This window comes from Plecotus auritus, assembly GCF_963455305.1.
Source record: "Plecotus auritus genome assembly, chromosome: 7".
NCBI classification, from domain to species: Eukaryota; Metazoa; Chordata; class Mammalia; order Chiroptera; family Vespertilionidae; genus Plecotus; species Plecotus auritus.
Genome location: NC_137774.1, coordinates 176,242,870 through 176,265,679, shown reverse-complemented (window position 1 = coordinate 176,265,679; position 22,810 = coordinate 176,242,870). Strand labels below are relative to the sequence as shown.

Here is a 22,810-nt window from a genome sequence, read left to right as displayed (position 1 = left end):
GAGAACAGAGCCCAGAATGACCCGTACCGTATAGATCAGGGGTGGGCAAACTTTTTGACTCGAGGGCCACCATGGGTTCTTAAACTGGACCGGAGGGCCGGAACAAAAGCATGGATGGAGTGTTTGTGTGAACTCATATAAATTCAAAGTAAAGGAGCGGAGGGGAGAGCAAGAGAACCCTCCGCTCTTTCGGCTCCGTGGGCCGGATAGAACAGCCGAACAGGCCGGATGTGGCCCGCGGGCCGTAGTTTGCCCACGGCTGGCATAGACTATGAGAGTGACAGGTGTCCCAAATCTCCAAAACCTGAGAGTATGACTCACTGTCAATCGGAGTCTAAAGTTCATAATCTTGGTGGCTTCATTTACATACCTCTATTACATGACTTAAAAACATACTTTTAATATATTTTAAAGTTAAATATTCATGGAGTTGTAATGAAACGACAATCTGACTTATTTTTAAATGAGGATGTAGGTGTGTAAAAATGTGAATTTAAAGCATACGGAGGTATCTATTCCTAATTACAAATAAAAAGCTCAGATTAGCTGGGAAGTGTATAAAAAGTAATGCCCAAACCTGGTACTCACACCAGCAGAAAGACCCAGGTTCAGAAAGGAGGATCAAAAAGTTTACTCAGTGTCCGTCCCTACTTGAGGTAGGAATGTTGATCCTGGGTTACAAATGAATTATCACTCTTTCCTCCTAAGGCTTTTCCTAATTATTGCTAAACTGAGGATTATAAAGGGTCAAGCTGCAAGTTCAACAATGCTCCCTCCTTAATGATTAGAAATGCACATCAAAAAAACGTTAACAGGAGGTAGAGAAAGTCCAGTAATATTGTGAAAACACACAGAAATAGCATTAAGTAGAACTATGACAGGCCAAAAAACACATACAGTGTGGCAGTGCAAACAAATGGGTCCAGACTGGGGGACTCCTTCCTATTTTGCCACTAATTAGCCATCTAACAGCCAATCAGACCCCAGAGTCTCATTTGAAAAAGGGCACCTCGAACAGATGACCTTGAGAGTCCCTAGCAGACCAAAGCTCTGTGACCTACAAGAACTAGTGCAGAGGCCCTCTGAAGCTACAAGATTAACCCTAATTAAAGAAAACCCTCGAGTTGTTTCAACATGATTGGCTTAACAAGTCTCTTAAGGAAAAAAATGTTAAATTTGCCTTCAAAAAGGTCTACTATTTGGCTATCATTGAAAATAGCAAATTTTTTTTTTTTTTTTTTAAAAGGGCTGTCGGGCAAGTGGGGAGAAAGGGATCCCACACACATCGTGCGAGACCACCAGGCAGAAACCAAATAAACAGTGTAAATGAGGATAATGAAGTGTGAAGAGTGTTTCCCAGGAATGAGGTATGGGACTTTATGATCTACCCCAAGGGTACACAGGGATTCTTATTAAACACACAGAACGTTTCCGAGTACAGCCAACAACTCATGATTCCGAGGTAAAATCATCCTAATTAATAAAAGTGGTAGTGCATGGAGATTATGCCTTTTTAATTTATTGTTCCGTTTTAAATATACGTCCCACCAGCCACAAAACACCTCGTGTGACCGGCCCCCTCGAGCAGCTTTCTGCCACGAGGCTGCTGGGAAGATGCCGCGGGCCGGGAGGCACCCGACTCTATCTGAGTGTGAGTTCCGTCATCAATCTTCTTCAGAGCTGGAATCGTCCTCCTGGTCCGAGAGTTCGGGGACGGGGAAGCGGAGGATGGCAGCCACCCCGGTCAGCTGGCTGAGCTGCTCCCCGGAGACGTGGAGACTGGAGAAGATCCGCACGGTGCCCGCGTTCTCCTTCACGCTGTCCACCAGCCGCACGTACCGGCTCCGGGTGGCCACGTCCTGGTGCCGGAAGAGCTCGTCGCTGATGAGCAGGGTGTCGATGGCCATGGCCTCGTTGGCCTTCTCCACGTGCTTCAGTCCGTAGCAAGCGCGGTCCGGTTCGTGCTGCAGCATTTTATAGAAGTCATCCAAGGCTTTCACCTCCCCGGCAGCTTTCGTGTCCGACAGGCGGCTGGCCACCGTGGGGTCACACAGCGCCTCCTTCAAGGAGTACTTGTGTCCAGAGGAGGCGTGGACCTGGAATCGCAAGGACAAGTTAGACAAAAGAATCTCTTGGCGCTCCCATTGATCAGCCCGCCGTGACCTGGCGCTAACGCAGCAACAGGCTTTATATGCTTAAGGCCTCGGGCCCCGGTTTACTGGATACATTTGCCACTATTTCCACTGTCTCACTTACAATCCCCGTCAAATGAAGACTTTCTCCCCTTACACTTTTCCCAGGTCTACAGCTTCAGGAATAGTTTCTTTGTTATTATTATTCATTTTAATCCTCACCAGAAGATACTGTTTCCATTGATTTTTTTTTTTTTTTTTGGAGAGTGGGAGGGGGAGGGAGAGACAGAGAGAAACACCGATGTGAGAGAGACATCGATTGGTTGCCTCTCCAGGTACCTGCCTTTGACGGGAATTGAACTTGGGACCCTTCAGTCCGCAGGCCGACGCTCTACCCACTGAGCCACACCGGCCAGGGCCCGAATAGTTTCTACACACCCCCCTCCCCGCCCCAGCTGCGCATGCTTAGCTCCCGCCCCAGGGAAGAGGGCTTACCTGCAGGAACTTGGACCGGTTCTCCAGGAGCACCTTGTTGTCCGTCTTCACCGCCTGCTGGAACATGTAGTCGCAGAACTGCTCCCTCACAAAGCCCGGGCTGGCCACCAGGATGCACTTGACCACGTCGAAGTGGATGTGGCGCTGGATGGCCTGGACCACCTGCTCGTAGAAGCGCTCCAGGGCGCGGTCGTGCTGGCTGCAGTTGCCCTTGCGCTTCCTGGGGATGTTGACCTCCACCTTGGCGCGCGTGAGGGTCATGCTGGGCGTGACCAGGCAGACGTGGGCCAGGCCCTCCTGCATGACCACGGCCGCCACGTCGGCGCTCCAGGCCGGGTCGCAGGCCTGCTCGATGCGCTCCAGCACCACGCTGTCCCACTGCTTCTTGGCCAGCGTGAACTGGCGGTTGGGCTCCAGCTCGATGGTGTGGTACGCGCCCATCTTGACGTACTCGTTCTCCTGGATGTTGGTCCCCTTCACCCGCAGCTGGCAGGCCTGCGAGTCGAAGTCGATGGCCTCCACGCACAGGGTGAGGGTGGTGCGCACGCGGTTGCTGCCCACGCTGCCCGTGGAGGACTCGGTCTGCACCTTGCGGATGGTGGAGGCGCGCAGGCTGTCGCCCACCTGCACCAGGTTGTAGGTGTGCCACATGTCCTCGGGCTCCTCGGGGACCAGGGTCACCTGGCCCGCGTTGTCCTTCTCAATGTCCTTCCTCAGGAGCTTCATGGTGCCGGCGGGGGGCGCGGCGCAGACGCAGGGGCCGCGGGGTCCCCAGGGGGAGGGGACCCACCGGCAGTCCCCCGCCGGGAGGGAAGGGGGCGGGGCCCGCCTACAGGTTCCTACAGGCGCCGGCTGGCGGGAAGGAAGGCCCAGCTCCGGCTCGGGGAGCGGGGACACTTACTCCAGCCCCGCCATTCTCAGTCTCGGGCGCGCCGCGACCGACCGGCACGAGAGACCCCCTAAGGGCACACGGTCCGGTCCGCGTTCCTGCCGCCGGCGCCGACCCAGGGGCTGATGCAATGAGGGCGCATGCGCAGCCCGCGTCTCCCGCTGCCCCGCCCCCGCGCACGTTTGACGTCCGACGGGGGGCGGGGCCCCAGCTCGAGCGCGCGCAGGCGCAGTGCCCGGGGAGGCGCTCCGGCCCCAGAGCCTCCCAGGGAGGCGGACGCAGTCCTTCCCTGCGAGTCCTTGGTTTTAACGCTCAAGTGGCACTTTCTACGTCTCCGCTCCTCTCCTGTTTGCGAGAAACCTGGGGGCGTGTGAGGGCAAGTGCACACTGTTTACAGCGGCGTGCGGCGCCACGCTCCACCTGCTCCCTTCGGGTACATCCAGTTTCAAAGCTTCCCTAAAACGGAAAGGAATTCTCAAAAGTGCTGACCTGGCCCCAAAGTTGCAAAGGAGGCTTTGCTCTGGCCTCACCGGCCCTCGGGACGCTGCACTGCAAGCCGCCCGGGGCCTGATTAGCCCGAGGTCAGAGCAGGTTCCGGGACGGAGGGGACCCCAGGACCCAGGATCCCAGAGCCCAGCACCCGGAACCCAGGGTCCCAGAACCCGGAGCCCAGGGTCCCAGCATACAGAACCCAGAGTCCCAGAACCTGGAGCCCAGGGTCCCAGCACCCAGAGTCCCAGAACCTGGAGCCCAGGGTTCCAGCACCCAGAGTCCCAGAACCTGGAGCCCAGGGTCCCAGCACCCAGAGTCCCAGAACCCGGAGCCCAGGGTCCCAACACCCAGAACCTAGGGTCCCAGCACCCGGAGCCCAGAGTCCCAGAGACCAGGGTGGGCGGCCTCAGCCCGCTGCTCTGCGCGGGTGAGGAGGGCTTTAGGGTGGGGGTTGGGTCACCGCTGAGAGCCCAGGTTTGGGAAGTGGGGAACCGGATCCACTAGGACCCGGATCTGACAGCTACAGAATTGATTTTAAAGTAAACCCTTAGGTCCCTTAACCTTTGCTGGGGGTGGGGCGGCTTGAGAGTTGGGGATTGCCTCTTTAAAGGCCCCGCGAATGGAAAACGCCCAGCAAGCTTCCCCTGAGCTAAGAGCGGGTGGGGGCGGAGGCGTCCCGTGCACACCTCTCTCGCACCCTCCTGCCTGGCTATGGAGTGGCATTGACCGAAGCTTGCCACCTGAACCTGGGAGACAGGGCGGAAAGGAGGAATTGCCTGGGGCACCAATCTTAACACCCAAGTCTCAGTGGCCTTCCTCCCACAGCGCGTTTCTTTCTTAGTCAACTCTGAGTGGATCCCCGCAGGGACCCTGGCAGAGTCCCCTTGCACACAGTAGGCACTCGTATCTGGATGCCAGGATGACAAGCTGAGAGGATCAGATGTCACCGAGGCAGCTCTATGAACACTGTCACAGGTAATGGAATGCGATAAGGCACTGATATTTTCTCAGCTATAGTTCATTTAATTGAACAATTTAGCCTAAAAAGTCATTCCTCTTCCTTTAAAACTGCTATAATTCTATAGCAGTCTATGGTACTCTCATTCTTCACCGAAGTCAGCAAAAACATGAGGACATGAGGAAAAGACCACGATTTAGCCCTGTTGCTTTAAATTCTAATTTTATAGTAATTTATTGGTTCTTTGAAAACAGTAACCTTTACATCAGTAACTTTCTATCTATTTTGTCTATAATATCTTATTCCTGTTACTCTCTCCAGAAGAAAAAACGTTAGTGGTGTTATTACCTCCAAAAGTTTTCAATTTGTTGCTGTTGATATACTTCTAGTGTCTCAAAAAAAAAAAAAAAAAAAAAAAAAGATGAGCTGGAAGTCAAGCTTCCTGGATTGAAATTCTGACCCTGTCCGCTGTTTTCCTGTAACTTTAGGCAGTGCTCAGTCTCTTTGAAACTCAGTTTCTCTTCCTTAAGAGTTGAGGGGATTGAATTCAATAACTAACAACTGTTTTAATTGTAAAAAGTATGCTGCAACAGTATTTGAACAATTAAAACAATACCCGTAATCTCGCCCTAACACATTTATTTCCAGTCCTGCCTATGACCTTTTGAATTGGATTCTTGCTAAGGCCCACGTTAGCGGTAAAACATTGGTCCTGAGTTTAATACTTGCACACCAGGAGTCAGCGGACCTGCGTTCCTGGTCTTTTTGAGTTCGAGTCCAGCAACTTGAGATCAATTCTCCTAACCTCTACGAACCGGATGTTTTCCATTCGAAAGGGTAAACAAGGTTATTGGTCCTGCCTTCCGCATTTGACACCTTTATGGGGTCCTGATGAGAGGATGATCTTGGGTAAACTACAGCGCTCTGTAACATGGAAGGTGCTATGCCGGGTCCCTAAGAGTGCCTGGCTTGAAGCTAGATTCCTGGATTAGACATAGCCAGGGGCGAAGGCTCCCTTTAAGGCCGCATCATCATTCGGCCTCGGAGAACATGGCTCAGCAAAGCTGACGGACGGACAGTCTGCTGGGTGCGTTCATTGATGCCAGCACCTCTCCTCCAGGGCAGCCTCAGCCGCATAAAGTGGCACATGCTTGGGTTACAGTCCTTCTCCCTGTTACCCTAGGTGCCAAATGGTCCGTGTGACAGCAGCAGGGATCAGGGCTCCGGAAAGGGGGACTCCTGTCCGAACACCTGGGCTTCGCACAGGAGGGGCTGTATGCGTTTTCTGGGTTCTCCCTGGTCTTTTTCTGCACTGCTTACTCCGCTACAACTAAACTCACCGTCCCTCCTCAGAGCACTGGAAGGCTCTGCCCGCCAGAGCTTCTTTGCTCGTCTGTGGCTTCTCTCGGGCTGGGAGCCTTTTAAGGGCACAGACCTCCCTCTGTCTGTCTGTGTGTTCCTGAAGCCCAGCACAGCAACGCCCCTCCTCACAGTTACTGCGTGAAAGAACGAGTGGGTGTTAGCTCGCCTCTGATCCAGAGCTGTTCACCTGTCCGTCACAGACATCTTACAATTAGGAAGTCACAGGCTGCTCTACAATGTTACTAACTTTTGAAAAGCTTACGCTTAAGGTACGTTTCTATAAACCTATTCCAATTTTTGAGATACCCGTGGTCAGATAAGTAAAATGATTATTTTAAACATCTTGTGGAAGGGAAGACCTTAAAAATCTCTTAAAATGGTGTATAACAATAGTTGCTTTTATTATACACGATTTGGGAAATGATCTTTACAGCCAGAGCTCCGGTGATGAAAATCCAGCAGTAAATGCAATTGTTCAACCTCAGACCGTAAAAAGATGCCCGTGTGGCCCCCACAGCCAAGCTAAGGGGCAATGGAAGCACTATTCGGCAAGTTCAGTCAACGGGGGAAAGGAAAAGGGAAAGTTTGCTTTGTTTAAGGAACTTGTACTCACTACCTACATTTCCTGCGATTAAAAATATGGACCTGCAGTTGTCGCTAGACAATACAAAGCCTCCTACCAAATAAATAAAATCATGCCAACAAAGCATGGATCTCCCTTCCCTTGAATATCGGAATTACAGTGATTTTTTTAGTTCATATTTCTCACTTGTTTTGTTGATGGAGATCTACTCTTTAGATAAAGCAATATTAATGTTTTAGCACTAAACTGAATTTTAAAAAATAAATTATTTTATTGATTTCAGAGAGGAAGGGAAGAGAGAGAGATAGACACATCAATGATGAGAGAGAATCATGGATCGGCTGCCTCCTGCACGACCCCACTGGGAATGGAGCCAGCAACCCGGGCATGTGCCCTTGACCGGAATCCAACTGTGACCTCCTGGTTCATAGGTTGACGCTCAACCGCTGAGCCATGCCAGCTGGGCTAAAGTGAATTCTTAACACCAACCAGCACACACTCTGACCTCCTTCTAAGACTTAGCTGACTTCCAGTCGTCCTTGTAAATGACAGAGGACATTAGGTGAGAACTAGATCCCTTCACACTGCCCTCTAGCCCTCCACTAGGACAGAAAGTTAGCGTTTGGTTATTGTACCATCACCTTTCCCCCGGGGCTTCCTTTTAAAGGGATTGAGAGGAAGCTCTGTGTTAGGATCTGGTGAGGCTGCTGGTGCCAGAGGAGCAATTAGGCCCGAGTCAGAGACAAGCCTGATTGGGGGGGCGGGAGGGAGAACCGAGAGGGACATTGTTCACATCTTTGTATCCAGACGCAATGTCATTTGTATCCAGACAGAGTGTGTTTCAACTTCAATGACGCCCTTTCTAAACATACAAAGAAATGTGGTAGAACACGGCCATGTAGTTATTGATTGTGATGTTATTGACTGTGGTGATCAGATGCATATCAGCCCTGGATCTAGGGGACAACTGAGAGTCGTGCAATTATAATTGGATTGGCAGCACTTCCCTTTCTTCGTGGTGGTTAAATTATGGTGCATTATTCCATCGATGGCAGTTTCCATTCAATTAGGTATAAATATGGTGGGGATATAATTAAAGGAGACAGTGTGATCCCTTAAGTATTTTATGAGTTTGTCTATACTCTTTCATGAATCATTCAATACGTTATTTTTAGATGCTAAGGATAATTAACAAAGATCCTACCCTCACAGAACACACAGCAAGCTGGGAAGACAACCAGATGTCCTATATAATAAAAGCCTAATATGCAAATGGACTGGATGGCGGAACAACTGGCGGAACAGCCGGTCACTACGACGTGCACGGACCACCAAGGGGCAGACGCTCAAAGCAAGAGCTGCCCCCAGCCCGCGGGCCCTGACGGGCAGAGGCGGTGGCAGAAGGCGGAGCCAGCAAGTGGGCAGCGCCAGGCCAGCCAAGGCGGGTGCCAGCGAGGGGGGCCCCCTGATGGCCCCGCCAGTTGCCCTGCAGATTGGCCCTGATTGCCAGCCAGGCCTAGGGACCCTACCCATGCACGAATTCCATGCACCAGGCCTCTAGTTTAATTATAACATCGTGTGATGTGTTACAGAAGCCAAGGTCCTTGGGTCTCTGGGTCGGGGAGGGGTGTGATTTAGTCCAGTGGGTTTCTTGGAAATGACTTTCCCATGGGGGCTTGAGCATCACTGCCGTGTGAGTAACTCTACGCAAAAGCCCAGCAGCTTCGGAGATGCTGCCACAACCCAGGAGCGGAAAGAAGCTCAGTATCTCGCGGACAGGAGTATATTCGGCTCATTTCTTTTTATTGATGTCAGAGAAGAAGAAAGAGGGGGAGAGAGAGAGACATCAACGATGAGAGAGAATCACTGATCTGCTGCCTCTTACATGGCCTCCCTAATGGGGATCAAGCCTGCAACCCGGGCATGTGCCCTGACCAGGAATCAAACCGTGACCTCCTGGGTCCTAGGTCAATGCTCAACCACTGAGCCACTGACGGGCTATTCGGCTCATTTCCATGTCTCAATACTGCACTTGCTTTGAGAGCGAATACAATTCTCCAGTCACAGGCACTCTGAATGGGCAGTGTATTCTGACAGTAGCATTATGGCAACAACGCCAAATAGCTTTCTTCTCAAGTTTTTAACATGAATTCAAATACCCTATGTGGTGTTTCATACAGCAGAAGAACAGTGTAGGTAAAAAAAAAAACAAAAAACATTTTGATCCTTAATTTTCTGAATATACAGGGTGGGGCAAAAGTAGGTTTCCAGTTGTTCCTATGGAAACTAGCAACACAAATCCTGTGAGTTTACCGCCGTCTTTACAGATATTACAATGACCGAAAGTCCCTCCGTCTGCTGTGATTCCCGGCCATCCACTGTGAGCCCATGCAGGCCGCCTGCTTGCTACAGGCGAGTGGCTGACTTCGTCCCATGTTCCGCCACCGCCCCACTGGACTTCATTCCGAATAGGAGATCTTGCCCGTGAAGAAAGCCACAAAAGAAGACCCTTCCTTCCAGGCTAACCAGACTCTTTCTAGGAAGGAGAGGCCTGGAACTTCACGGGGGGCCACCCTGTCGCCGTACCCTGAATGACCAGAGAGAGCACGCTCGTTCGGTTATCCTCGGTGGAGGGCAAGGAGAAGACATCGTCTGGTTTCACTATGAACCGGAAAGCCAGAAGAAGAACAGCCTCGCTCAGTCATTACTTAGAATTCAGGGGTCCTCAGACTTTTTAAACCGGGGGCCAGGTCCCTGTCCCTCAGACCGTGGGAGGGCCGGACTATAGTTTAAAAAAAAACAACTATGAACAAATTCCTATGCGCACTGCGGGCCCGGGACGCGTCGGCTGCTAAGCAGGACAGGCAGCGGCCCCCGGCGGGCCGGATCCATGTCCTCGGCGGGCCGCGTGTGGCCCGCGGGCCGTGGTTTGAGGACGCCTGATTAGATCCTTATCAGAGTCTTTCAGACCATTCCTGGGTTTAACACGTGGAGGTTGAGCGAGAAGGAAAAGGACTGACGTTCAGACAGCACGGATGGCAGGCTTCAGAGCAGGCTCTGGGAGGCCGAGACCAGAACGGAGCACAGGACTTGCCCTTCACTGCTGTGTGACTTCGGATAAACTCACCTCTGCGGGTTCCTTCAGCTCTAAGGTACGGGTAAGAGGTCCACACGTTTCCCTTTTTGTAAGACTGAAGTGAAATCACACACGCCGAGTTCCTGGTGCGGGGGCTCACGCCTGACATGTCAGTGCATATGTGCTTTGCATCATTAGGTTGTGTTATTTCTTCTCCGCTGTATGTTTGACCTTTGACCTCGGGGAGGGTGAAGTCCATTTGGCCATGGCCAGTGGGAGGGGTGGGCACACACTGAGGGGATGGGAGGAAAGGTAGTATTCCCCTGCTCACTCCCTGCTGGGCCTCAGTTCCGGCCCCAGCTCTGTTCCTCCGCCCAGGGCCACAGCTCCTGTCCAGGGGACCCCCCCCCCCCCCAGAGCTGGAGTTCTAGGTCCAGCGGACAGGGTGCCCCTCCTCAGGCCAGGAAGGTGGTGGCTTTTCTCCCCACTATTGTCTATCCTTAGGGGTCCCCCATCTCCTCAGTTTCTCTGTAAACCGTCCCTTTATTAAACTCCCTTCCGCTGAACCCTTTCTACGTGCCGCTAGTTTTTGGCTGGGACTCTGACATACGTGAAATAACCATGAAGGCTTCATTGGGTCATAAGGGAGGACATCTTTCCAAATGAATCATCTCTAAATATTGGAAACTGCCGATGCAAGACTGTTCTAACCCTCACGGAAGCTTTCATATTAGGGTGGTGGCGGTTTGCTGTGATGAAAACAGGTTGGGAAGGCTGGGGAGCGAGCGAGCGAGCGAGCGTGTGTTTAGAGGGCCGTGGCGGTGGGAAGGAAGGGCGGAGTTCTTTTCTAGATGCATCAAACAAGGAGGTCACGGCCACGGCAGCAAAATGAGCAAGAGGACCATGGGCCAAGTAAGGGACGGTGACTGCTATCACGGGAAGTGTATGTTCAGGGGTGTCTGTTTTAAAAGGATGGATTTTTAGAGAGTGAAAAGGAGGGAGGGAGGGAGGGAGAGAGAGAGAGAGAGACGCCAATGCCAGAGCGAAACATCCATTGGTTGCGTCCCGCATGTGCCCTACTGGGGATCCACCGGGGGATTGAACTCGCAACCTTGGGTATGTGCCCTGACCCGGAGTAGAGCCTGCCACCTGTGGCCTACAGGACGATGCTCCAACCAGCTGAGCCGCACCCGGCAGGGAGGGGGCTATGTCGAGAGATTTTAATAGGCAAAGTACCGCCCCCAAAGATGCCCATGTCCAATCTTGGAGCCTGTGAATACGTTTCCTTACAGGGCAAAAGGGACTTGGCAGATGTGACTACCTGGAGGACCTCGAGATGGGAGAGGACCCTGGACGGGTCAGGGGGCCAAGGTGGGGAGAAGGGGCCTGTGGGAAGTGGGCAATAGCGTCAGAGGCGAGGAAAGATCTGAAGAGGCCACTCTGCTGGCTTGGGAGGTGGTGGAGGGAGCCACAAGCCCGGGCTGCAGGCGGCCGCTGCCGCTGGACACAGATTGCCCCCGGAGCCTGCTGACCAAGCACCTCTGTGCGGACCCCGGGTCCCAGCCCGGGAGACGTCTGACCTGCGGAACTGGGAGGGAGGGCCTGTGTCTTGTTTTAAACCATCAAATCCGTGGCAATCTGTTCCAACTGCAGCAGGAGACCTATGGGGGGTGGGGGTGGGGGGGTGGGGGGGTGGGGGGGTGGGGGGGTGGGGGGAGGGTGGACCAAGGGGATACAGGGGGCTGGATGAGGCCACACCTGCATGGCCAGTCGAGAATGTTTTACTTTTTTTTTTTTTTAAATATATTTTATTGATATTTTACAGAGAGGAAGAGAGAGGGATAGAGAGCTAGAAACATCGATGAGAGAGAAACATCGATCAGCTGCCTCCTGCACACTCCCTACTGGGGATGTGCCCGCAGCCAAGGTACATGCCCTTGACCGGAATCGAACCTGGGACCCTTCAGTCCGCACGCAGCCCGACGCTCCATCCACTGAGCCACACCGGTTTCGGCAAGAGAATGTTTTACTTTATCTGAAGACCAGGAACCACCAGAGTGCTCTGACTAAAAGCGAAGATATAATGAGAATGACTTGTGAGCAGGATAGGGTAGAGGCTGGGTTCAGACTGGAGACGGGGAGTGGGCCCTGCATGAGTGCGGGCAGCGGGGGAGGGGGCTGGGGGGGTGCTGGGGCTGGGACCCAGGTTGGGTGTGGACTCGATGCCTCCATGAGAAGTTTCCAAGCAACCTGACAACCTGACGGCTGACAGGAAACCAGCAAAGAAAAGGAAGAAAAGCCCGATTTCAGATCCTTGCGTTGTGAAACGGGCGTACATAGGGCCCGGGAGGAAGCTGTTGATCCAGACACAGTAACTTTTTACATTCTACATTTCAATATGATGGAGTAACGTGTGGATGGATACACATATGCACACACAAAAGGGAAGGAAATGTCGTTTTGAAATATCTATGCACCATTTCCCTTTAAGTCCCTTCTTGGACTTAGCGAGGCACGTTATCCCAACCGCTGCAGAAAACCCACAGTGCGCACCTGTGGCGGCTTTAGGCCTGGAGAAACAAAAGCAGCGGAACCTAAAAATGCTTCTCTGTGCAGGTGGATATGGGAATAATTATACGTGTACGTAAGGAAGATATACATAAACGAAAAGTCGCTTCTTGGCCAACATGTGCTCGTCTTGTCCTGCTCTTTTTGGAGGCTATGCAAGTACCCTTTGACCATTTCTGCCTCAGTCCCTGCTTAGCGGGCAACGTGAAACAGTAAGCCATTCCGATTTTGCACAATGAAAACAGGCAAGTCACCTCCGAACAACCTGAGCCAGCAAAAGCGTCAGAGGTCAAACGAATAAAGGGAGGTGACAGGAGCTGATAAATGAAACCATTCACTGCCAGAAGTCGCCGCGGCGTGGGATACCGGACGTTTCCCGAGGAGTGGGAACCGTTCAGGTGAACGTCCCCGAGGCTCCTGATTCACTCTGCACCAGCCCTCTGCGAAAACGGAGGAAGAAGCTGTGCGTGCCAATCACCCATTTCCAAGGGATCTGCGTGCCAGTTCATCCCGGGCCCTCCACGCCAGGCTACAGGGGCTGGCTCCCCCCTCCCCCACCCCCGTTTTGGGTGGTTAAAATACTAGATTGACAGCAGCAAGAAGCACCCGGCTGTGAGGACGCTGAACCACGGAATCCTGACGGTATTCCCCAAAGCCAGCCAGTCATGAAGCCCTTCATCAGGCCGTTTTTTTAAAAACACAAAACGGCACCCATCCGCCTTCTCTCTTTGACCATGGCAAACAACTTTCCCTCCGCAATCAGTAACTGGTAAAATAAATAAATAAATAAATAATAAATAAATAAATAATAAATAAATAAATAAATAAATAAATAAATAAATAAATAAATAAATAAATAAATAAATAAAGTTCTGACCAAGTACCTCTTTCTACACAACCAACAGCACGCTCCACGCTGCGTTTTGCACGCGTGGCCTCGGTCCCCTTTGCAGAGACTGTTCCCTCCCTCCCTCCCTCCCTCAGCTTCCAAGCCCTGTCCCGGGGCCGCGGCAGGAGCGCGTTTCGGGCCGAGCAGCAGGCTCTCCGAATTCCTCCGCGTCCTTGCGCCGCAGGAAGACGGCAAACTTGGCCGCAGGAAGAGGCAGCCGTGCCCGCCCGGAGCAACCTGGGGGTAGGCGCTCCCTCGCGGTCCCCGTCCGGCGTCAGGCGCCCTCTAGTTACCTCCCGGCCGGGGGAGGAGGGGGAGCCGGCGGCAGAGCCCGCGACGCGGCGCACATCGTCAAAACAACTCGAACTCCAGAAGCCGGCTCTCCCCCGTCACGCTCTGGGCGCTGCCTCCCTCCCACCCCGGGGTGGCGGGTGGCGAACCCACTGCAACACCGGCTCCTATCAAAGGCCAGACGCAGAGCTCCGCTGCGCCCTCCAACCTGCCCAGACGGCCGCTCGGAGCGCCCGCGAGTGCCCAGTGCCCCCGGCCCCGCGAGCCCCGGCGCCGTGCGCCTCCCTCCCCGCGCCCAGCCCGCGCGCCGGAGATGCTCACCGGTGAGGAGCCAGCAGCCGGTGACAGCGAGCCCTGGGCGGCCAGAGCGCCGGGGGGCCATGGCCGGAGCGGCCGCGGATCGCAGGGCAGGAGCCGGCAGGACCGGGAGCGGGAGCCGCCGCGCGCGCTGGGCCACTTCGCCGCCTCCCTCCTCGGCGGGTCTCGGTCGCTGTCTGTCCCGCCGGCCGGAGCGTCCGGGAGCCGCAGAGTGATCTCCCGTGTTTCCCACGAAGGCGTCTAAGTCCGCTCCACGCGTGTCACATCCCAGACGCAGCGCCACGCCGCCCGCCCCTTCGCGCTCCTGCTCGGCGGAGAGCCTGGCAGCCTCCCAGGCTCGGTCCGAGACATGGACAAATAAAGCCAGCGCCGCGGGCCGTGTTTAGGCTAAAGTCCGCCCGCCGGGAAGCGAACCTTAAAGGGACATCTGCCTCTCGCGGAGAGGTGATCCCGCCGCCCGCGCCAGCTCCCCAAGGTGCTGGGAAGATGGGCGAGGGCTGGACCTCGGGAGGACGCTGCCAGCCCTGTGGCTCCGCCTTCACACCCCCGGCTTCTCGGGGGGCTGGGGCGGGGCAGGGGGGGGGGGCCCTTTTAGAGAGCCGGGCGCCTGGGCCCTGAGGGCAGGCTGCTTTCCGGGGTCCGACTGCGGAGCAGGCGGCGGGCGGTCTGCAGGGCGAGCGGGTTCAGACCCGCGGCGTCCTGCGCGCACTTGAATTTGGCCGCGGTCGCGCACGGGGCGGGGCGGGCCGGCGCGGGGGCGCAACCCCCGGACACGCCCACCGAGGGCTCCGCTTCCACTTCGGCAGCGTTAGCGGCGCTCGGGGAGATTGGGGAGGAAAGGGGGTTCGCTGTCCTCGGGGAAGTCGGTGGGACCAGCGGGAGGAAGGGAGAAAGGAGACGGGGAGGAGGAGGTGCGTGCGCAGGGAGGCGGGAGTGGGAGCAGCCCCTCGGAGAAGGAATGTGCGTGGGCTCTCTGAGCGGGATCGGGCGGGCTATGTGGACGCTGCACGGGGAGCCTCATAAAGAACTCGGGGCGCCGGGCTGGGGCTGGTTTGTCTTCCTTCTGGCCGCCTCCCCCCCCCCCCCCCCCCCCCCCGCTCTCGGAACCGACCTGGGCTGGGTCCTGCCCTCCCTGGGAGACCGGGCACCTGGTCGGGTGGGTCCTACAACCTCCCGGAGCCCAGAGCCACAGGCAGGTGCTGGCGTCACGGAAAACTTGCTCTTCTTAAAGCCGCGGTGTCTGTGTTTTCGAGAATTTCAAAGAAAAGGAAGGAGTGGGTGCGTGGATGGGTGTTGACAGGTGGCGGAGGTCACGGGCTGTATTCAACGCCTTTCAATCAATCCCCCAAGGAACCGAGCCTCCCTGGCAGGACTGGTGGGCAGGACAAGGGCGCCACCCCAAGGAGGACTCGTAGAGCGAATTCAGGTGCCCGCGCAGGTAATGGGAGGGGAGGAGGGGGAGGCCCCCGGGGAGGACTGGATACACTGCCCCAGTCACGGAAGTTTCAGGACAACCAGAAGTGGGTGGCGGGGTGCTGCCCTGAGAGGTGGAAGGCCATCAGGTCGCAGGAACACAGCCGGGTCAGCCAAGGAAATCCTCCTCGGCTCAGGTACCTGTGGGAGTGATTCACTCCCGGGGAAGTGCGTCCCGAGTCCTCTTTTCCTTGTGTCCAGCTTCCATTTCTTCTTCATGTCTTAGCGCCGCCTTCAAACCTGCACAGAAGCCTCTAGGAAAACCGCAGGGGTTGGCTCGCAGTTCCTTCACCTCGGCTTCCCCTGGTCCAGCCTCCCGCCTACGGCCCCAGCTTGGTTTTCCAGTCTCGCATCCTCTTTACCTCGATGCCACCCACCTGCCTCCTGCCGTTCCCTTGGGAAAGCCTCTCGGGGAAGGCCTTCCTTGGGCACCTCTCATCTCCCTGTCTACAGTCTCCCAGGGTTCATGCCTCTCAGTGAGACCCTCGGCTCTGCACAACCCTATATAATAAAACCCTAAATGCAAATTGACCGGCCAGCGGAACTACCAGGCACTATGATGCACACTGACCACCAGGGGGCAGATGCTCAACACAGGAGCTGCCCCCAGCCCACCGGCCCCACCTGTGGCGGTGGGGGGGAGGAGGGGCCAGCAAGCGGGTGGCGCCAGGCCAGCCAAGGCAGCTGAGAGTGGGGACTCCTCTGATCACCCCACTGGTCACCCCACAGATCAGCCCTGATTGCCTGCCAGGCCTAGGGACCCTACCCCTGCAGAATTTCGTGCACCAGGCCTCTAGTCCTATCTAATAAAAGAGTAATATGCAAAGTAACCATCACTCTGCTACACCCACAAGCCACGCCCACCAGCCAATCAGGAGCAAATATGCAAATAAATCCAACCAAGATGGCTACGGCCACAGAGAGCAGGAGGGAGGCTTGGGTTTCCCCGGCAATGGAGGAAGCCAAGCTTTCCGCCTGCCCTTGCCGGCCTAGGCCTCCACTCAAGGCTACAAAGTTTCAATGATAGAAGATACATAAACCCAAACAGAAATGGCGGCAGCCACAGAGCTGGAAAGAGCAGGAGGCTAGGGTTGCCCCCAGCGATGGAGGAAGCCAAGCTTTCTGCACACCCTGGCCGGCCCAGGCCTCCGCTTAAGGCTACAAAGTTTCAATTATAGAAGATACATAAATCCCAATAGAAATGGCTGCCACCATGGAGCAAGCAGAAGGCTTGGCTCTGCTCCAGGCTACAAAGTTTCAATTGTAGGAGATAAATAAACCCCAGATACCAGGGCCTCCGCTTGGGTCGCCAGGGGGCGTGGCCGGCCTGCAAACCACCACAGGCCCCTCGCCCAGGCCACCCCATGCCCCAAGGGAACCCCCACCCTGATCCGGGACACCCTTCAGGGCAAAACAGCTGGCCCCCACCCATGCACCAGGCCTCTATCCTATCTAATAAAAGAGTAATATACAGATTGACCATCACTCCAACACACAAGATGGCTGCCCCCATGTGGTCAAAGATCCTGCCCCCATGTGGACACAAGATGGCCAACACAAGATGGCCAGCAAGGGCGGGCAGTTGGGAAGGACCAGGCCTGCAAGGGAGGGCAGTTGTGGGCGATCAAGCCTGCAGGGGAGGGCAGTTAGGGGTGACCAAGCCAGCAGAGGAGGGAAGTTGGGAGTGACCAGGCCAGCAGGGAAAGGCAGTTGGGAGGGACCCAGGCCTGCAGGGGAGAGCAGTTGGGGGGGGACCAGGCCTGTAGGGAAAGGCAGTTGGGAGGGACCCAGGCCTGCAGGGGAGGGCAGTTAGGGGTGACTAGGCCTGCAGGGGAGGGCAGTTGGGGGGGGACCCAGGCCTGCAGGGGAGAGCAGTTGGGGGGGACCAGGCCTGCAGGGGAGGGCAGTTACGGGTGACCAGGCCTGCAGGGGAGGGCAGTTAGGGGAAAACAGGCTGGCAGGGGAGCAGTTAGGCATCAATCAGGCTGGCAGGGGAGTGGTTGGGGGTGATCAGGCTGGCAGGCAGAAGCGGTTAGGGGCAATCAGGAAGGCAGGCAGGCGAGCAGTTGGGAGCCAGCAGTCCTGGATTGTGAGAGGGATGTCCGACTGCCCGTTTAAGCCCGATCCCGGTGGGTCCCAGATTGGAGAGGGTGCAGGCTGGGCTGAGGGACACCCCCCTCCTCTGTGCATGAATTTCGTGCACCGGGCCTCTAGTCTATATATAAAAGCCAAAGCCATCGAGCTACCAGTTGACCAGTTGCTATGACATGCACTGACCACCAGGGGGCAGATGCTCATGTGCCTCCTGGTGGTCAGTGCGTTGCCACAATGGGAGCACCGCTCCCTTGACCGATGGGCCACAGACACTGGGCTCACGGCTGGCAAGCACAGCTGTTGCTGCGTGAGCCTCTCCTGCCTCTGCAGCAGCGCTACCAGGTGGCAGTGGCAGGCACAGCGGGGCCAGGATAAGTGGGAGCGGCGCCAGGCCCGGGCTCAGGCTCCTCCCCGGCCGCCTGCCACTTCACGCACTACTACATCCCCCGAGGGGGTCCCGGATTGTGAGAGGGCACAGGCCAGGCTGAGGGACCCCACCGGTGCACACATCTGTGCACTGGGCCTCTAGTAGTTAATAACTACTTCCCCTTTGAGACAGCATGGAGGCGCCTGGACAGCATCATGCTAAGTGAAATAAGCCAGTCAGACAAAGACAAGTATCACATGATCTCACTCATACTAGTATGTGGAATCTAATAAACAAAACAAACTGATAAGCCAAATAGATCCCGAGACACAGAAGCATGGAACAGACTGAGGAATCTCAGAGGGAAGGCGGGGGTGGGAGGGTGGGTGGGAAGAGATCAACCAAAGAACTTGTATGCATAGATGCATAACCCATGGACACAGACAATAGGGTGGTGAAGTCCTGGGGTGGGGGTGGAGGTAGGGGGCGGGGGCAGGCTAGAAGGGGTCATGGGGGAAAAAAGGGGACATATGTAATACTTTCAACAATAAAGATTTTAAAAAATAAAAATTGATTAATTGATTAATGCTTAGACATTTAAAATTATAATAAATATTTGATTCTAAACTATTGTTTTTTATTACAGAGAAATTTATCTAAATTGCTGTTTTCAAAACAGATATTAGTGTGTATATATCTGTGTGTGTATATATATATATATGTATATATATATATTTATATATTTACACATGCATATGCATATACCTACATGGGCTTCCAGAAAATTACCATATATTGAAGGAAAAAATAAAAGAGAAATTATAAAGTTATATCTTATTGAAATAAAGTAGGGTTAAAACATACTTATTCTATGATCAAGGCTTTAGTTACTGGGAACTTTCCCTTTCTTTTGGGGGTTAATAAATATTTTATCTCCTCTGCGACTTACAAACGAATGCTGATCACCACCACTACCCCTGCTAAAGTTAATTTTCCGATGGGATATGAACCCTATGGCAACATTTATTGATCTTCCTGTCAAATCAAGGCACATATACAGGACTCCAGGGCCAAAATGACCAGGACAGTTGATTTTCTCCTGATAATCTGCCGTCCATTAAGTTTTTCACTTGTAATTAGGAACAGAAAACAAGCGGTTTTGTGCGCACTTCTAACACCGACGTTCCCTTTTAACCCGTCAGATTGAGCGGTCTGGTGACACTCCCCCGTGGCTCGCACTGCAGGGACCTGAGGTTGCTGCTTCCATCACCAAAGCACAGTCGCAAGATGTGGAGCCTGAACTTCACCACCAACCAACTTCTAAAAAAGTATCATTGCGAAATGTCCTTGTGAGTGTTTTTTCACTTAGAATGTAAAATAGGTGTTCCTCCCGCCCTGTTTCCTGAACAAGTCTGTGCCAGAAGCCTGGTCCGAAGACATCTGGGCACCGGGTACTGATGAAAAAAATGAACTTTTGAATCCTGGCGTGGCATCGTAGTTAACAGTGTGGAAACTTCCCCAAAGCTCCTGGGCAGACTCCAGCGTGGGTGACACACTCGGGCTCCATGGGGAGGTGGCCCGGAGGGGGGCGGTGCCTGGCAAGGCTGCTCCAGGCGTGGCACTGTCTGACTCAGAGGAGCCACCACTCATGTCAAAAGGGAATGAATTCCACGGTAGCTGTCAGGCAGTTCTAGGACTATTGAGCAGGTTGGTTTAGTTCCGTGGTCGGCAAACTGCGGCTCGTGAGCCACATGCGGCTCTTTGGCTCCTTGAGTGTGGCTCTTCCACAAATACCATGGCCTGGGCGAGTCTATTTTGAAGAAGTGGCATTAGAAGAAGTTTAAGTTTAAAAAATGTGGCTCTTAAAAGAAATGTCCATCGTTGCACTGTTGATATTCAGCTCTGTTGACTAATGAGTTTGCCGACCACTGGTTTAGTTATTTTCCTTTAACTCAGTGGTCGGCAAACTCATTAGTCAACAGAGCCAAATATCAACAGTACAACGATGGAAATTTCTTCTGAGAGCCAAATTTTTTAAGCTTAAACTTCTTCTAACGCCACTTCTTCAACATAGACTCGCCCAGGCCGTGGTATTTTGTGGAAGAGCCACACTCAAGGGGCCAAAGAGCCGCATGTGGCTCGCGAGCCGCAGTTTGCCGACCACGGCTTTAACCTATTTCTAAAACATGAAGTCAAGTAGGCGGGCTCTACAATCACAGGAGTTCAAGAAATAAATTATTAGTAATCAAGCGAAAAAGACTGGCATTTCTTGTAATAATAAGACTAAATAGGTAGGTGGAGAAATACTCTTTGCAGGCATCCTCAAACTACGGCCCGCGGGCCACATGCGGCCCGCCGAGGACATTTATCCAGCCCGCCGGGGGCCGCTGCCTGTCCTGCTTAGCAGCCGACTCGTCCCGGGCCCGCAGTGCACATAGGAATTTGTTCATAGTTGTTGTTTTTTTAAACTATAGTCCGGCCCTCCCACGGTCTGAGGGACAGTGAACTGGCCCTCTGTTTAAAAAGTTTGAGGACCCTTGCTCTTTAGTATTTAATAGAAAGCAAATACATAAAGAGAAAACATGTGTATAATTTGGTTCTAAAACAATTACACTAAATAGCTCATTTTATAAGGATGTGTCTACTTTTCATCTGCTCTCCCAGACCCTAATCCATACCAAGCTAGTCAATTCCTCCTTTTTATACCAGCAGCCTCTGCCCCCATGTAATTCACTCATTCACACGGTCGTGGAGTTCCTTCTGTCCAGAGGAAGTCGTCTACATCCTAGGGATTCAGAGATGTTAACCTGCTTGACCCTGTCCACGAGGACATGACGAGCTACCCAGAGACATGCAAGAATGGTCTTTCTAATCGGGACTGACGATCCCTCGACAAGAAGACAAAGCCAACAGGAGGAAAGCAACACGTTCCATAGAGATGGTGGCACCGGGATTTAGCTTCACAGGATGTGGACACGGGCAGAGGAAAAGGGTGCCGGGCATTCTAGGCAGAGCAGCAGGGCATGGATGAGTAGGATGGGATGGAAGTGAGGGCAGGCAAGTGGAGCTGGGGCCAGATTTGAGAGGCTCTTAGAAGGATGCCAAGGAATGCGGACTCCTCAGAAGCATAGAAACCTAATATATAAAGAGCAGGGTCCGTCATGACCTAAATGACCAGACGGATGACCAAACAGCAGGCTACGTGGGTGGGAGTCAGTCCTGGGTTCTGGCCACGGCGGTGGGAGTCAGGCCTGGGTCCATCACCAGTTAGACAGCATCTCAGGGTGAGGACCATCACCTCAGCCAGAACTCAAGATGGTCACCTGGCCTGGCCTGGCCTGGCCCCTCCTCAGAGGTAGCCCCTTTCCTCCATGAACACTGCATAGGACAGACAAGGATGCCTAAGAGGCTGGGGCCATGGTGCCCCATCCTTACCCTGCTCCCCTGGCCTCCTTCACCTGTGGCCCCCACAGAAGGGTATGTATGAGACCCCTTCCCCTGATACCTCTCACCACTGTCTCCGGCCATCCCTCAGCACACAGGCATATTGGCTTTCAACCTTGCCCTACTCCCTTCCTCTCAACCCCTTCCAGGGCCTCTGCTATGGGTGGGGCCTTTGGAATCCAGGGCTCTGAGGTTTTACAACAGAGCTAGGGTGGGGAAGGGTAAACAACACCAAAGATGGCTGATACGGCCACCCACCTCTGCCTCAGCTGGACCAATTCATTCAGCCTCCGAATATGGTACTCAGTCGGGATCCCTACTTCCCCAGCAACGGCTCTAGGGCCTCAGCCCCAGTGCCAACCTCCTCTCCCCCTTGGCCCTCCCTTGGTGCTTGCTGCAGCTCCGTGTGCCTTACTTAACCACCCCTTCCTTCCCTGTTCCTACAAAGGAGGCTTCATCTTTGTAGGTTATATTCATATAAACTTTGTAACGGTTTGGAAAAAAACCAAAAAACAAAAACAATGACCAAGAGAATGCCGCAGTCAATGTCCGGAGTCCGGCTCAGGAGAACGGAGAGAAGGGAGAATTCCATAAGCTGGCCGATGCCAAGATATTCCTGAGTGACTGCCTGGCGTGTGACAGTTGTGTGACCGCAGAGGAAGGAGTTCAAGGTTCTCAGCAGAACACCAAGGACTTCTTCCGGGTTCTGAACCTTTGCTTTGGTTTTCAGAATTCCCTGCTCCCCATCTGTCGGCTCCCTCCCTCTGAGGGGCGCTGTCGTGGTCCCATGAGTGCAACTGGAATATTGTGTCACGAGAGGATTGCCCCAATATATGTATCCTTTTATCCGATGATGAAAAAATCCCAAAGAACAAGAATGGAGATAGACTACTGTCCTTTAGGCTTAAAAAACCCCGGAAGTGTCCTGCAAAGAGCTGAGTCTTGGTTCTGTCCACGCACATCAGAGAGATGGGATGAGAAATGGCCCGGTTTGGCCCTGACTTTACCCACTTATGTTACTCTTGAAGGTGTCTCTGCCACAAGGTGAATAAACTGCCACCTTTTGGAATAGGGGCTCATACGGAAGTCTGCATTCCCACCTTTTCTTGAAACAGATCTGTGCTCTGCAGCTGTGGCCACTCTCCTGAGACCAGGTCCTGTCGACCAGGTCCTGTTCCTGGGAATCAGGGGGCACTGGAGTGGAACCCCTCCCCGCTCCGTGCCCTTTTACATTCAGGGATTGAGCTGAACTCACTTTGGGGGAGGCCTGGCCAGGGTGACAGGTGTCACAGATAGAAGGATGGAGAATGGAGAGGCGGACACCCTGCTCGATCCCTCCCTGGGTGGGGTCAGGCAGATGAAGGCCGGCCGGCCCGGCC

General features: G+C 53.9%; 2 protein-coding genes across 2 annotated transcripts in view; both read right to left on the bottom strand.

Annotated features, from left to right (window-relative positions):
• ITGA1 (integrin subunit alpha 1) overlaps window positions 1–14,786 on the bottom strand; it is a 125,043-nt gene extending 110,257 nt beyond the window's left edge. The window contains exon 1 of the mRNA XM_080681835.1: window positions 14,057–14,786. Coding sequence (XP_080537961.1) covers window positions 14,057–14,117 — 61 coding nt within the window. The 5' untranslated portion in view covers window positions 14,118–14,786. The remainder of the gene's footprint in view (window positions 1–14,056) is intronic.
• PELO (pelota mRNA surveillance and ribosome rescue factor) lies at window positions 1,242–5,257 on the bottom strand. The gene is made up of 2 exons (XM_080681836.1): window positions 2,628–5,257; window positions 1,242–2,096 (listed from the first exon to the last, which is right to left on the bottom strand). Exons 1-2 carry the CDS (start codon window positions 3,351–3,353, stop codon window positions 1,665–1,667), a joined length of 1,158 nt encoding a protein of 385 aa, XP_080537962.1. The 5' UTR covers window positions 3,354–5,257; the 3' UTR covers window positions 1,242–1,664.
• Window positions 14,787–22,810: the final 8,024 nt, after the last annotated feature.

Coding starts and splice junctions, on each gene's coding strand:
- PELO (XM_080681836.1), bottom strand. CDS start 3,353: ATGAAGCTCCTGAGGAAGGACATTGAGAAGGACAACGCGGGCCAGGTG. Junction 2,097..2,627: donor ACCGGTCCAAGTTCCTGCAG/GTAAGCCCTCTT, acceptor TTGCGATTCCAG/GTCCACGCCTCCTCTGGACA.